This window comes from Balearica regulorum, chromosome Z (assembly GCF_011004875.1).
Source record: "Balearica regulorum gibbericeps isolate bBalReg1 chromosome Z, bBalReg1.pri, whole genome shotgun sequence".
In the NCBI taxonomy this organism is placed as follows: Eukaryota; Metazoa; Chordata; class Aves; order Gruiformes; family Gruidae; genus Balearica; species Balearica regulorum.
This window is the reverse complement of record NC_046220.1, coordinates 42,408,331-42,424,716: the sequence shown is the minus strand read 5'-3', so window position 1 is coordinate 42,424,716 and position 16,386 is coordinate 42,408,331. Positions and strand designations below refer to the sequence as shown.

The 16,386-nt window shown below is 39.9% G+C and overlaps 1 protein-coding gene across 2 annotated transcripts in view; it reads left to right on the top strand.

Annotated features, from left to right (window-relative positions):
• NTRK2 (neurotrophic receptor tyrosine kinase 2) overlaps positions 1-11,669 on the top strand; it is a 206,027-nt gene extending 194,358 nt beyond the window's left edge. For both annotated transcript variants that reach the window (XM_075739975.1, XM_075739976.1), the window contains 2 exons: positions 9,027-9,185; positions 10,860-11,669. In XM_075739975.1, coding sequence (XP_075596090.1) covers positions 9,027-9,185; positions 10,860-11,045 — 345 coding nt within the window. In that variant the 3' untranslated portion in view covers positions 11,046-11,669. The remainder of the gene's footprint in view (positions 1-9,026; positions 9,186-10,859) is intronic.
• The last annotated feature ends 4,717 nt before the right edge of the window (positions 11,670-16,386 follow it).

Here is a 16,386-nt window from a genome sequence, read left to right as displayed (position 1 = left end):
TGGCTGAGGACCAGTGTAATTTAGGCTCTTCGAGGTCCCTGCCAATGTGACTGTCTATGTGCATAGATTTAGACTAGCCTGTTTATGCTATCAGTGTAGACATTCCCAGTGTGAGCACTGAAGACAGATAAGGATTGTGATTAAACTTCTCCTTTGCTCTTTAGGTAAGTAGAGATAAGTCTTCACAGAAAAGAGCAATTGCTAATTCTCTGAAATAGTAAGATTATTGGTGGTCCTTTGAATTCATGAAACCTTGCTCTGCCTTGTTGATGCTTCTGGCTAGAGAGAGTACATCTCTGAACTCTCTTCAGGCAGTCAGTAGTTGACAGATTTGATCTGATGTAACTTGCCCAGCATCATACAGGTAGTCTGTGAACAAGCCAAAAGAGCTGACGTAAAATGGTTGACTTATTTCCCTTTTGCACTGATGGTTCAAAGCAACCTCTTTCACTTGTGGGAAAGATGCAGGAACTCAGTAGATTTGCCCATATTCTTAGGATTTGTGAAACTAAAGACTCTACTCATTTTGTTGCCTCACGTATGTATGGCAGTTTGTTAATCTTGCTATTTGTAAGCCATTGGATAAATTAACCACCCAGGGAAAGGGGAAGAGACTAACAAAATTCAAAGAACTGGAACATCTGAGACATTTCAACTAAAAATTGTGGTGCTCCCATGCAATGTACATTATAGAAACACTCTCATGGCTCACAAGAGAGAAGTAAAGCTACAAACCAAGCTGTGTTGCTCCGCTCTTCTCCTGTGATGTAATTTGACATGACCTATAGAACCAGACACGCTCTGTTAACCTACAGTAAATTTGGAAAAAAAAATGGTTTTCAGTAAAACAAGTATGGAGAAACAGCTCTCAGACTTGACATCAAGAGTAGAGATTTCCTAGTGAACCCAAACTGGCTTATGTGGTATGATACTTGGCTTTCAGAGTCTGCCCTCGAGTAACTGCTACTTGCTGATATTGACTGTGCGGTTCAGCTAACATCTCATCACATTACACCTCAAACCCCTTTTTAAAAAAGCAAACAGAAATTGGGATTTGAACTATGGTACAGACTTATAGAAGCCAGTTTTCCAATGCATATTAAAGGTTATTTTTAAAACTGCCTAGGCCCTGGTAGCCCAGACTACTTGGGATGAATATAAAAGTGGAATTTGATATTTTGTAAACTGTTTATTTTGAAATTCAGGAAGGCAGTAGCTGTAGTTTGTTAATATTGCATTGCAAAATTGTTTTGCTGTTGGCTTGGACACATTAGATGATCATCCCAGAGCCTGTGAGGATTTTAACATGAGTTGTTCCAGCTGCTTGTCTGCTGGTACCTGATAACGTCTCTTCATCCACTGGTACAACCAGCAGACACTCAGGTGTGGGAACAGTGGTAGGTTACAAGTGATATAGCAACAACTTTTGGAAAGGAAAACACAAGACTTCACATGAGCTCAGTATTCTGAGTTGCACGTTGTGCCACTGGAGTGATCAGTAACTGTATGCTATGGCAGATTAGGAGAATACAAGGTGGTTTAGAAAGGAGAGGCCATGTGGTTCAATGTGCCAGGTCTTCTCTGGTTTATAGTAATCCCATCTCCCTGCTCTTTCATCAGCGTCCTGAAATCCCATCTTCAGAAACAAATCTAGATGTGCACTGAATTAATTGAAATACACTGTTCAAGTTGTCTTTTCAATTTACCACAGTACACCTCCCTTTCTTTTCACTTAGATTATCACTTATCATTTAACAGTACAATTTCTTCTCATTTTAAAGTAAAAAAAATGATACTTTAAAGGAATAGACTTCTTAATTTCATTCATACACACTTCATCCTGGGATGCCAAAAAGCTGTAATCTGTTACTTGTCAGTGCTGCAAATTTCTACTCAGTTAACTTGCCTTTTGTCCCTCTGATAGGGGACATTTCTTCCAATCAGAGATGCGAATCATGTCATCTTCTTCATAACACTCATCTGATCTTACCTCCAGGGCACCTCATCTTCCTTTCTTGGAAGAGTAGGTGCTCTGTAATGCAGTAACTACTACAGTTTATTAATTATCCTGTATATTTGGCTGACACAATATGATATTGTGTTTTATGAAATACAGTAATAGATACAGTTTCTATATCCTTTCAGCTTAGCATTTGAAAAGGTCTTTGGAAGATGCCAAATTGTAAGATACGGTAGGTCATTCACATATTTTAATTCCATGTGGTATCTCTCCTTCATTCCACCCTTTCGGCAGAATTGTTTCTAGCCCTCCATAAGCATTGCTGAGAAGTTTGATAAGAACTGCATGTTGCAATGTGTGGCTCGTCAACATGGGAACATAGAAATCGCTTCTCCAAAGGCCCCCTCTAGTCCAGGATCCTGTCACTGTGAGTAACCAGTGCCTGCGGAATAGTATGAAAACAGGTTAAGCTTATATTAATATTTCCCTCATGTACTCTCGTATCCTCCAGCACTCTGTAGCTCAGGCACTTCCTGGGCCAGAGATGGTATCTTTGTGTTTGATAGGCCTTGTCAGATTTTATCCTCCATGGGTGTGTTTAATCACTTTTTGATCCCAGGCATGCCTTGGTGGTTGGCGGTATCTTGCGGCAATGAGTTCCACAAGCAACTGTATGTTATGTGACAGGGTGCTTCTTTTTAGTTTGTTATGAACCTGCCATTTACAAATTTCATTTCTGGTTCTTGCATTATGAGATGCCGTGAGTAATGGGTCTTTCCTCATCTTCTCCATACTGCTCATGGTTTCGTAGAGACTGATGAGAAGAATTTTATCTCCAGCCACACAAAGTTGACACACAATTTTGAACTGATGTTGCACAGCTGAAGAGAGAATTTACAGTGTAAAAAAATGTTGTTCTAGACATTGTTCAGTTCTCTGACCAGACCACTGGTAGAATTAAGAACTTCAGATATAAGCCCCTTTTGAATATAAATGAACTAAAGCAGGGCTAAAAGTGAAAATGAAAGGCCACGTCTTTAGCTATTGGCTAATAATCTGTTTTATTTCATAATTCAGTAACCTAATGTGCTGGAGTGGTATGGCTTGTTATGACTGTGAAAATAACATTGCTTTTCTGCAAGTGGACATAGCAGGACTGATGATATTTTAAGAAGAGACATTGACTTTGTCTGCAAGGCCAGGGCATAGAAGAAATGAAAATAACAATTATTGATTTTTTTCTTGTGCTGAGAGAAACATTTGCCAGCATTTTATGAGGGGGAAAGAGCAGATGTTCACCAAGAGAGGAGAGGTTTTCAGTTTTAGCAATAAGACATGATAATTTTTGCAGAGAACATTTCTTTGCAGTTATATCATCCTGCAATGGGGAAACAAGTCAGAAGATCAAAACATAAATAGCAAAAACTATCCTGAAATGTTGTGGTTCCTCAAGTATATATAATGGTTTTTTAGGAGGGAGTGAACAAATAAATCAAAAAGTATAGCTTGGTTCCAGTTTGACAAACTAAGATCCAGTTGCGTTAAAGAGACAGAGTATATACTTGTCACATGACATTTAATTTAATCATATGCTGAACTGTGTTGCTGTTTTCAAGACTACCACCCTGAACTGCAAAAGGTCTGAGATCGGCAGGGCTCTGAAGAGATGCAGCAGTCAAGCCAGACAGGGCATTCGGCAGGATCAGGGCTGAAGCCCATGGGTTAGTCATTCAGGTTCATTGGCCTCACAAAGTAAAAAGATTACTTTTATCCTGTTGGCAGAAAAAGCATCACTAGTCTTTAGAGAATATACAAAGCACTGTGACGCATTACTGCAATGTCACTCTGTGGGAATCGTGGGAACTGGGGAACGCTGAACGTAAATGAGGAAGTCTGTTTTCCAAGGCTGTGCAATTGGTTGCTGTGCTTTTTACTGCATGAATTCAGAGTAATCAACTACTTAAAGCCAGAAGTTTAAAAAAGTGGGGAAAGGGTTATGTAATACAATGCCTGCAAAAGCTGGGGGTTGGATTTGACATCCTCTCCAGCAGTGCCGGAGCCTTTCCAAATATGGCAACCAGCATTTAGCGGGAAAAGAAATTACTCTCTGTTCCAGCTAGTCCCTGTCCTGTCCTTTGGTTAGCCCATGGAGCACCCTAGGCATGGCTCTGGAGCGCCAAAGCCCTCTGTCATACCTGCAGCACCACAGCCCCCAGTGCTGCTATGGTAAGACCAGGTTGCAGCTGGCATGCATTGCAAAAGTATGGCCAATCCATTCAGCCCTCCCTCTTTATGGTACAAATGAGTAAGGTGTAGACCTGGTGTGAAATTTTTGAGTGGTCATCTTAGCAGCATTATTTCTTGTGTCTTTCCCAGCCTGTGGCTTGTGCCTCATCTGTGCAGCCCCGCATGCAGCCTATTTCTTCCGTATCTCTGTAGGCTGGCTTCCCCTGGCTCTACCCACAGCCTCCTGTTCCCAGCAGGAGCACAAGGCTTCATTTGCTCATTCTTTGTAAGACAGCATAGCCATTTGCTCACGAACATCAGGTAACAGGGCTTTGGGTTCCCGTGGCAGTTGGGCAGTAGAAGTTGACACAGTGAGCAGGACAGGGTATCAACAGATGCATTTTTAATTGGCATAGGGAAATTGCAGTCATTGCCTGCCTTTAGCTTGACGACAATCAGCTGAGGGCTCTTCTCTGTAGCAGTAATATTAATGTGCAAGAAAACTGGGTTTACATTGGATGGATGGATGGATGGATGGATGGATGGATGGATGCAGACCCTTGGACAACAAAAATCACATTCCACAGAATTTCGTACTACAGGCCTAGGCTCCTTCTTAAAACTGAAATTTCTGCATTAGACAAGCCTCACAATTTCCTAGTGCCTGTGACGCAGGATATGGAACAGCCAGAAAGTGAAGAAACTTTAGCAAACTCTAGAATTAGATGCCCTGCTTTAAGGCTAAGACTTGGTGCTTCTACAGCAATCCTTGAAGACTGATGTTTGCAAGTAGATGAAAACAATGTTCAAGGTTGGCTTATCTGGCACCTTTCAAAGTGCTAAATTCATTTAACTGATGAGTGCTGAAAGTGGTGACAAGTGGAATGACATTGTATTGTGTAAAGCGCAACATTTCATACGTGGAACAGTGTGGGGGTTTCCCCTTGGAAGTGGCTCTTTGGAAAGCATCGTAGTTCACGGATCCAGCATAGTAGCCTCCTCCCTGTGGATAGTTTAGACATTGCAGAAGTTAGTTGTCCAGGCTTTCTGGTTTAGATTCTAGGCCAATATTGCCAGTGAAAGCAACTTTGAACATAATACTAGACTACAACTTGGCTAGTGAGTGTATGCTTTCATAAACTGACATTTGGAAGCCCGTACTTAAGTCCCAGAAGGGATCTGGAGAAGTGCAATTCTAAATAAAAATGAACCATCATAATGCAGCTGCTTTCAGGTAAACATCAAGAAAGTATACCCTAATTTATAGCCAGAAAGCGGTCATTTTTACAGCTAAAGCATGGATTTAAAGTGATAGCATATTAAGTTAAAACTGTAATGTTTTTAAACCTGTCATAACCTTAGCTAGACTGAATATAAAGGTGTTATTTACCTGCTTAGCACACAACCATTTTAAAATTATGTGTATCAAGCAGTACTGCAATTACAGTGTGCGTTGCAGGGACTGCAAGAATACTGATGATATCTGAGAGCTGTGTAATACTTGCATTTCTTATTAAAGCATACACAGAAGGCATTCCTTTGAAGCACTCAGCACGTTTAAGGTCTGGTCAGTGTAGTCATGTTTTTCTTCATTGGTCCTTCTTGGAAAGCACCTCTTAGCGTTGCTGAGAGTTTGGCAACAACAGCAAAAAGGCACTCCACTTCACTGCTATTATGGCACAACTGTGGGTGCTTGGACTCCACAGTCCAATAAAGGTCAAAAGAAGCTCACAACTGACTGGCAATTTTTTTCAGGCATTCTGCGAACAGTGCTGTCAAGCCCCAGGCGTCAGTTCAAGAAAGCTCTGAAGCATGTGCTTCATTTTAAGTATATACGTAACACTGCCCTTAATGTTGTTCTGAGCTGAGTGAGCGTTGACTCACTAACCACTGATCATTAGTAGAGAAGAAAATGTACATTTAGAAAAAGTGCCTTTGGGCAGGCTCTGAACTGTAATTTTGATGTGGCTGAACTGAAATCTGAGTTGGAATTGAAGGTGCTCTTGGACCACAGGTAGATGCTCAGCCTGGTACAGGTGATGCTCAGTGTTGCACAGGTACCTTGCCTTCAATGCAATCCTGTCTGGCAAGAAAAGCACCCCTTATAAGTCTGTTGATACTTTGCAAGGCATTAAATATTATCTTCACAAAGATAATGCTGAGGCATTGGAAGTAACTTTGCCTAAAATGATTGATTATTGGCAATGATAGAGATGGAGACACCTCAGGACTTCTCAGTCCTGGATAAGTACTCTGCCCAGTGAAGTCTTCTATCTTCAGGGACAGAAATGGACACAGCTCCAGGCAAGATGATACGGGAAGAACACCAAAGAGCCCTGTGGCTCATGCTTATCTGTAAATTGAATTCTTGGTGTCCATACTGATGAGTCAGTTTTGCTATGACTGCAAAGAGAGACAGCTAGGTCTGTGATGTTACAGATCAGTTCATCACAGAGCCATCATTTGGTAGCAGTTTATCATTATCACTTTAGAGGTGTGTCATTCATTTTACTGAATGACTCTGGAAACTCAGCACAGAGTCCTACTACAAATACACTGTGGTTGGGCAGCAAGGAACTGTGGGAAAAAGTAGATTTTGAGAGTAGGGTTTTTTTAATTGCTTTCTCAAAGTCTCTTGATGTAAGATGTGACAAATATGAAAAAATAGAGACATATATTTTATTGTTTATAGCTTTCATTAATTTTTAAGGAATGAGGCAAATAAATTGCTGAAAACAGCCAGTAGCAGAAGCTGTATGATGAGCAGATCTAAGAGCCATTTTAATATTTGATGAGATCAAAAGCTTCTCATCACTAACCATCTTTTAATGGCACTTGCTCTTTGTCCAGGTGTATGTGGCAGCATGTTTCAAAGGGACTAACTTTTCTGACTTTCTAATAAAACACCTCTCGAGATGGGGGTGAAAGTGATGGTTTGGAGATGTCTGGTTGCTGGGTTAGTTTAGGTTATGAAACTGCGGTGGGAAACTGAGTCTTCATTTGCATCTCAGTCTGTGTGTGCCTTACTTCAAACTCTCCACATCATTGAGTGACTTCTTAATCAAAGATGATTAAAAATACTGATGTACAGAGCCTTACAGCCAGTCTGCCTGCCAGAGGGGTAAACTGTAACACAGAGACAAATAGGCTGAATTGCGCAAAGCACTTAAAAATGTGTATCCATCCTCTGTCCATGGAGTGCTCACGTGTATGTTTTTACGTAAGGCAGAAAGCCGCAGGAATTGGTCCCATTCTCTGAAGCCTGTGCACAGCAACCTGCATTGAGTCAGAAGCAAATCCGCAATGTAGCCAGGAACTGAACTCGGGACCCCTGCCTTTCATTCAGCATCCTGACAAAAAATGCTCCTCCATCGCTTGCATGACATCTCATGTAGGGAGAGGAGAAGGAAAGCTAGTAATAGACCAAGTTTGTGAAACTTTTAGCATGACTTTCTGTTTTTATGGAGTCAGTAGCAAGTGTTGACTTGTGGTGATGCACAGAATATGGTTGAGCTCTCACAGCCATAGCTGTGCTATGCTGCGCCAACACTGAATTACTGACAAATAGCTGGAAATGGATGTTCTAAATGATTTAGAAATAATGTGAACCCTGACTGAACTTCTGTTGGGCTTTCCCTCCACTTGCTGTTTAAACATGAGAACAAGGAGGGCATTATTTATAACAACAAATGTAAAGTTCCACAAGGAGAAATAATACTTTGAATTGACAAAATCTTGAAAGTGCAAATGTGGTTTCATAACTAAATACATTTTCAGACAGGAAAATGAGAGTTAACCAAAAGTTAGACGTCCTTAAAAAAAAGCTTCTCCCCCCTTTTTTTTTAAACTTAATTCAAAATATTTGTGGCTGTCTTGATGCAAAAGAAATCAGAATATCTACATATCTATATCACAGTATCTCAGCAGTTACACTATTGTAAATGTACTTGAGTGGATCTCTTTATTGGTGTGATCCTGTTAGAATGGGACATATCAGGAACAATAAATTGTTTAGAAACTGGAAATAAGAACTTTTTAAAAATTTAAGTTGAGGTTAGGAAACCTAATTTTAAGGAAGTATAGCATTCTGCAGAAAATGAAAAATATTCTAATAGACTTTCAGAAAGGCATTAATTTAGTGACAGATCCCATTCAACATGAGTTGATTTGGGGTGGGAGTCCGTGTCTTACAAGTTTATTATCAAGGGAATATATCCAAAGGACTGAAATTTTTTTTAAAGCTGTGTAGGACTGGGTAGTTAATGTGGAACAAAATAATTTGATGCATTAACTTTGGAAATTATCAACAGAAAATAGCATTGCTTTAATTCACTCAAAATTAGGATATTAAACCAGATCCTGATCTGAAAGTGTCATGCAGTCAGACCATTGTGTCTTCATGTATTTCAGTTGATATCACTCAGTTTCTAGGAGAATCATGGGTGCAGATTTAATTTCATAAATCTTTTCTAGTTTCCTGAGTATCAAAATGGAGAGTAAAACTGGCCTAATTTAAAGTGGGTTGGTAGGCTAAATTAATCAATTATTTTATAGAACTTCCTGTTCCTTGGCTAGGGTGAGCCAACTAAATGTTACAGATGAGTTTACATTTCAGAAACAGTGTCTCTGGAGATTCTGTTGAGAAACCTGTCATGGTAGTCATTGTTGTTGGGGGGAAAGGAGTTTGGATTATGAATCCTTAGTTCTTAAAAGTTCCTCAAAGTGAATGGTATAAGATAGGAAAAAAAGAAACCATGGATTCTCCTTATTTAACTTCTTGATAGTCTTCCTTGTGAGGGTCTGGAGGAATTGTCTCTGACTCTTTAATTCTTTTTCTCAGGTTGGGGGTCACACCATGCTACCCATTCGTTGGATGCCTCCAGAGAGTATCATGTACAGGAAGTTCACCACAGAAAGCGATGTCTGGAGCCTGGGGGTTGTATTATGGGAAATCTTTACCTATGGCAAACAGCCATGGTATCAGCTCTCAAACAACGAGGTGTGTGTAATACATTCTCAAACTGTAATGGGAAGGCTGGCACGTTAACTGTTGCTATAACTTATCTGGAGAAAGGACAGCAACAAATTTATTTAGTAAAGGCAAACCTGATATCAGGCATTTATGGTATTGTCATGAACTTTGTAGGTGAATTTCTTCCTTTTCACCCTTTTCTAGCCAGGATGGATGGAAGTTGTCCAAGCAGAACTGTACCAGTTGGAATTTAGCTTTTTGCTTTGGATAGGATAGAGTCTGATCTGGGTATTGAGGAAGACCATGAAACAATGAAAAGGAGCTTAGCTATCTCCTGAACAGGCTTTGGGTGATATCAATTCCATGTCATACATGCCATTGCTGCAGAGTGGTTGTCAAAAACCATTCTTGTATAGATTGACGTAATCTGGAGATCTCCTGATTTCCAGGCAGTCACAAGTAACCCCTTTCCAGAGATTAGCCGCAGGGATACTCGTAAGGTTAAGGAGGGAGGGAGAGGCACTGATGCTCTGTGTGAGCAGGGTGAAAACTTAGCACCTTCTAAGGTGGGCCCATGCGATCCGCATGAAGTTCAACAAGGCTAAGTGCAAGGTCCTGCATGTGGGTCGGCGCAATCCCAAACACGACTATAGGCTGGGCGAGGAATGCCTTGGGAGCAGCCCCAAGGAGAAGGACTTGGGGGTCTTGATTGATGAGAAGCTCAACATGAGCCGGCAGTGTGCGCTTGCAGCCCAGAAAGCCAACCGTGTCCTGGGCTGTATCAAAAGAAGTGTGACCAGCAGGTCGAGGGAGGTGATCCTGCCCCTCTACTCCGCTCTTGTGAGACCCCACCTGGAGTACTGTGTCCAGCTCTGGGGGCCCCAGTACAGGAGAGACATGGAGCTGTTGGAGTAAGTCCAGAGGAGGGCCACGAAGCTGATCAGAGGGATGGAGCACCTCTTCTGTGAGGGCAGGCTGAGAGAGTTGGGGTTGTTCAGCCTGGAGAAAAGGCGGCTCCAGGGAGATCTAATTGCGGCTTACCAGTACCTGAAGGGGGCTTACAGGAAAGCTGGAGAGGGACTGTTTATCAGGGAGTGTAGTGACAAGACAGGGGATAATGGGTTTAACTGAAGGAGGGTCGATTTAGATTAGATGTTAGAAAGAAATTCTTTACTGTTAGAGTGGTGAGGCACTGGAACAGGTTGCCCAGAGAGGTTGTGGAGTCCCCATCCCTGGAAGTGTTTAAGACCAGTTTGGATGAGGCTTTGGGCAATGTGGTCTAGTGAAGGGTGTACCTGCCCGCAGCAGGGGGGTTGGAACTAGATGATCTTTGAGGTCCCTTCCAACCCAAATCATTCTATGATTCTATGATTCTGTGATTCTAAGTTGAGGTGAGATTGATAGATGGGTAGAGAGAGTAGGTATGGGATTACTTCCTGGCCATCATTCTCTCATGAGTGGAAGTGGCAACATGGGTGAACTTAACATCAGTGAAGTTATTGTTCCTTGACAACTTACATTACAGTGATTTCTCCAGATCGCATCCTGCTGCTCATGTGTCTACCTAGAAACACAGCCCTTGGCAGAGCTGGCTGGGTGACTGCCACCAGTGAGGCTGCTGTGGCAATTAGCAGTTAACTCTTCCGTGGATGACGCCCACATAGTTGGCACAGCTGATCCTTTCCTTGTGGTTTCTCGTAGGTGATTGAGTGCATCACTCAGGGCCGAGTCCTGCAGCGACCTCGCACATGCCCCAAGGAAGTGTATGACTTGATGCTGGGCTGTTGGCAACGGGAGCCTCACATGAGGCTCAACATCAAAGATATCTATTCCCTCCTCCAGAACTTGGCCAAGGCATCTCCAGTCTACTTGGATATTTTAGGCTAAAGTCTCCTAGCATTTCTTCTTATGGGCTGTGGGAATGAATGTGTTCAACTGCCGCTGAACTCCATTAAAACGTATTCTTAACTTTGACAGTATTAATGACAGAGTTGCGGAGAAGCTTTCAAAGGGCAAGCAACGTGCACTTCTCCATCTGTAGACACAGTATTGACTTTTTAGACATTACTGAGACGTATCTTCTCTCTCTCTCTTTCAGTTTCTATCATTTTTTTCTTCTCTCCTGTCTTTCTAATCAATTTGGCTTCTGCATCATTGTAACTCTGCATAGACAAAGGCCTTAAAAATCTGATGTGTTATATCAGCAGACTCTTCAGTTTGCCCACTACAACTAACAATGCCTTGTTGTATTCATGCCTTTGATGTGGATGAAAAAAAGGGAAAAATATATTTGACTCGAACTTTGTGATTTCACTGTACAGCTACTGGGAGTTTCTATGGATTCACCTCAATTTTTTTGCTTCGGCATGTGGGTGGAAAAAGACGACTGGTGTTCTCTATATGAAGCATATTCCTTGTGGAGATAAAGCCAGATGGAAAGAAGACAGTCTTGCGTGATACACTATCTGGAGGAACTAGGGGATCAGATGGCATCCAACCCCACAAAAAAAACCCCACAAAAAACAACAACAACAAAAAAAAAAACAAACCCGAAACTGAAATGATTTGATGGAAGGCAAGAGGGAGTATAGCACTTTCCCTGAAGAGTCTTTCTGAGGACTAAAGGGATTGTTCAAGGAGGTGCTTTGCCAGCACCTTTCATTGCCAATTACAAGTAAAAGGGAAGAAGATGCTGCCTGCACTGCACACAATTATGTTACAGTATGATAAACTAAACACATGCCCTTATTTTGTCTTCTGGAAGGATGCTGTCATGCCACTGGTATAAAAATGTTCTCCAGCTAGTCTTTTTATTAAAGGCTGAAGCTAGGCTTATTAATGTACAGTATTAATTTCAGGATCACATGTTGAAACTAAGGATTTTGATAAGACAGGACAAGCTATAGATGCTGGGGCAGGTGTATCCTATACTGTGCTTGTCCAGCAGCATATTCCTTCCTTCCTCAATCCTTTTTCTTTTTTTTTTAACCGTGCAAGCAAAACTGTGCATGGTCTTTGTCGGTAAATGCCCTTTGTGCAGAAACTATCACTCATCTTGTAGTACACCATAGTAGGCATAGCAAACTCATAACAATGTAACTTATATTTCATTAGAAGGGGCTAATGGAGGACATTAGCCATGTTAAAATGTCTTTACAATGTTATACAATAGGCTGACATAACATGAATAATCTAAAGCACGGAGATCACTGGTTATGTTTGAGCCATGGCAGGGGATAGAGATCTCTAGAGAAAATTAATTACTCTGAGGTTATGGCTTAGTATTCAGAGTACAAAGAGCCTGAGCTCAGCACCATGTTTGGTACTAGTGCTGTCATTACCAACATCCACACTTTCTTAAATAATTTATTTTTGGTTGGATAGGCATTGTATGTGTACAACATTTGCATGGCCACTGTGTTGATGACAGCTGCATGAGGATACCTGTTATTTTTCAAACCAGAAGTGACGATTTCAAATTTAGAGTTAGGTTTATTTTTAATATGAATTCTTACAAATGAAAACCTACCTTACTTGTTCCTCAAGACTTTTGCCTCCCTCTGTGAGGGGGCGTTACTGCAAAAAAGTGATTTTTCTTTCCATTTTCTCTTTTTGTTATTTCTTATTGATATGAGCCAGATCAAAATAGGCCTTCATCTTTGTGTTGGGGATATTTTATTTAATAAATTAAGCATTTTATTTTTGTAAGTGTTCCCATAGCACATTTAATATATAATTTGCTCGCATATATTATTTATTGAGGCACTTTAGGTTTTTCCTTCAGAAGCTTTTAGAGCTAGCTCATAAAGATTCTGAACATTTTCAAAAGAAAACAGTTCACTGGACAGTGATGAAATTTTACCCTTCTCAATGTCATTGAAAAGGCAGCATTACAAATAAACATGACAGTGTAACTATAAAGCCATACTCAGTATTTCTTTAATAAACTAGATGTTATTTCTTAACCACTACTGAACTGGAAACACACAAAAAGCCAGAGGAAGATTCCTACAAAATGGGCCTTAAGATTTTATCTAGACTGTCTTGGAGATTCACATAGAAAGCTAGATAAAGACTAAGCATCCAGTGAAACCCATTCTCTTGAGAATCTGAATGTTGTGTTTTAAAGGAAATTGAATTTTATTTTCAAAATAACAGTGGTGGAAAAGAAAGGGGTCAGAGTCCTCTCTTACTGTGCAGTGGGAGGAGGCTGCAGGTGGTGGAGGGGGTGCTAAGTTTCTACCTACTGTATTCTGTCTTAGTTTCTTATGAGCTGAAGAAAAAGGCATCTGAGATGCTTCTTCTATTGGAAAGCAGGCTCCAGCCTGAAAGCAAAAAGGTGGGTTTTGCAAGCACTGAAAGAACGTATACCAAAAAGAACCACAAAACCCTGAAAATGTACTTAGTGGCATCTTCTTTTTGATTTACTCGTGAGACTATTAGAGTCATTTCAGAAAATAAAGTGTTACAATGCATTGTGCAATAACATAGCAGTATGTTAAACTTCTAAAGGACCAAATGTTCTACAGAGCCACCAGTATGGATAACCTTGACCTATATCATTAATGTTCTTGATAGTGCATAAAATGTATAATCACAGTAGACAAGCTATAACCTGTAGCTATACTTAGTTTGTGTTTGTTCATGAAAAGGTGGGTAAGAGTAGCAGAATGAGCAGAGAAGAGGAAGAAATGTGTTCAAATCACAATGAAGGGTGAGTATATGTGCATATTCATCATGCTTGCACTGTCAGCTAAATGGTGTACACTGAGTAAATATGACAATCAGGCTCATTTAAAAAGTCTTTCCGGACTGTGCTATGAACTGATCATATATATAATATATATTATATATGTGTGTTTGCATATGGCATATATATATACACACACATAGCATATACATGTATGCCTATGTCTGTTGTATTTTATTTATATATGTGCAGACATGCATGCACATTATGTATGGGCTGTGTGTATATGTATAAATTTACATACACCTACGTTATTACAAATGATGATTAGAATGCTATTAATAAATTGATAAAGTCTGCTGAGTAACCAAAATTTTTTTTTCTTTTGATATTTCTATGTTTGTAAGATTCAACTTTTTAACTGGTGTGCAGCAGAGGCAGTGCTAGAATGCCAGAGATATAACAACAAGCACTATTTTCCCCCAGATGATTGCATAAAAACATTTCTTCCATTCCCATCTCACTTGTTGATTTCTCACAATGAAATGAACAGACAAGCTTCCAAGCTCGGAAAACAGAGTTTGTTTTACTGTCATTTCTGGGTTTGTGCTATTGTTATATTGTCCTAGAATAACAGTGCAGCTCCATTCGCATTTTATACTCGTCTGCAGTAACAAAATAATTCCAAGAAGGAGCTGGACTATTCAGACTGCAACACGACTTGTCGGACAATGCAAACTCCAAAATTCAGCAGTAATAATAGCAGCACTCGCCACACTCTGTCCTTCACTCTCAATAGATCTGCAGAACTTGGAACTGGCTGTGGAGAACAGATACTTGTAAAGCAACAGCACCCCATGATGCATGATGGACTGTGCCCTTTTTAGAAGGAATTCATTCATTTTGATTTGTAACACAATATATATTGTCTACAGTTTAATAAGTAACTGCCTATTTTTCTCTTTTTCTTTCTTTTTCATCCTTTCTTGCTATTTCTTTGTCACTTTCCTTCTTTCTCTTTTCCTTTCTTTCCTTTTCTTCTTTCCTTCTACTTTCCTCTTCCTTTTTTTATTTCCCTTTCTTTCTCTCTCTGTACCCCTTTCCCCACCTGTCTGAGAGATTGTTTTTGTTGTGGTTGATGTAGACTTTTACAAAAAAAACACTTTAAAAAGAAATTAAATAACCCAATAAAATGATCAGGTCACTGGATGACTAAGGTACAGTGCACATGTGTTAGAACAAGTCTGTGTCTGGGTTGTTGCAGCCTGTGACTGAATTTCAAATACTGCTATAAAATGTGAGGGAGGGGAGTGGGGAGGGGCTGGGGAACAGATTGGTGTTTCTAATCAAAGATGAAGGTTTTGATAGCACAGGAAGTTGTATTTTCTTGTTGTGGTGGCTGGGATGAACCACTGCTGCTTTGAATCAAGAAGTCCTTTAGAGCCTTAGTTAAAATACCTGTATTTGGGTGGGGGGATAGGCTACATTAATCACAAATATGAAGCAAAAAACAAAAAAAGTCTACATGTTGCAGGGAAAACACTGTGAATTTCACAATAGCAACCAAGTGACTATTTTGCCATCTTTTAAACATATGTCTCAGGAGAAGAAATGGGAAATGATGGGTGTGTTATTTTACTGTCTATGCATTCTAGACCAGGTCTGTGGGGGGTTTTTTGTTTGCTTGTAGAAGGTTCTGAGTGATTTTATAAACACTGAATACTTTGGGCAAGGATAATAGAAGCTGCTAGTAGTGAGGCCATTTGATTGGAATATGTGAGAAAACAAAGGTCAAATCAAATCTTTCCAGAGGCCTATATCTTGCAGCTTATATGTATCTTTCTGTAACTTAAAGAAAAGCAGCTAAGGATGTTTTATATACAAGTAATTTCACTCAACATTGATGTTTAATTGAATCACCAATAGAGAATCAATTAATTATGAAATATTTGTCCCGGCCCTGCTCTCCACCTATATTTTATGTATATATATATTTCTAGATATCCCTCTCTTTGTCACTTAAGATAAAGAGGAAGATATCTACATATAAATATAAATCTCTATATTGTCACCAAACTGTGACCTGGTGTGTAGAGCTATCTTTCTCCTTTCTTTTTTCTTTTTCTTTTTTTTTTTTTTAATGTGATGTCTCTGTGGAAATATTTAGTGGTTCTTGTTTTGCAGTTTGTTATAACAAGTCATTGCTTTAAAACTTCCATTGCATCTTGGCTGATTTCAAAGTGATGCCTAGGTATCAGTGTTAAAAGTTTTGTTTGTGAATCATGTGACCAGCTTCTCTCAACATGACATGGAAAGTCTCTTGTATTACAGTGTATTTAATAAAAATTATGTCTTACAATAAACAATGTCATCCATAAGAAAGATAAAATGATTACTTTAAAAACCCTAAAAGTTTCATGAAGTGTTGTGTGCTATTATCTTTTGTTTGAATGCTTTTGTTTACCTCCATTCTTTTTGAAAAGGATGAAATTAAGGAACAGTTTGATATGCTTACAAACATATCATTCTATGATTATA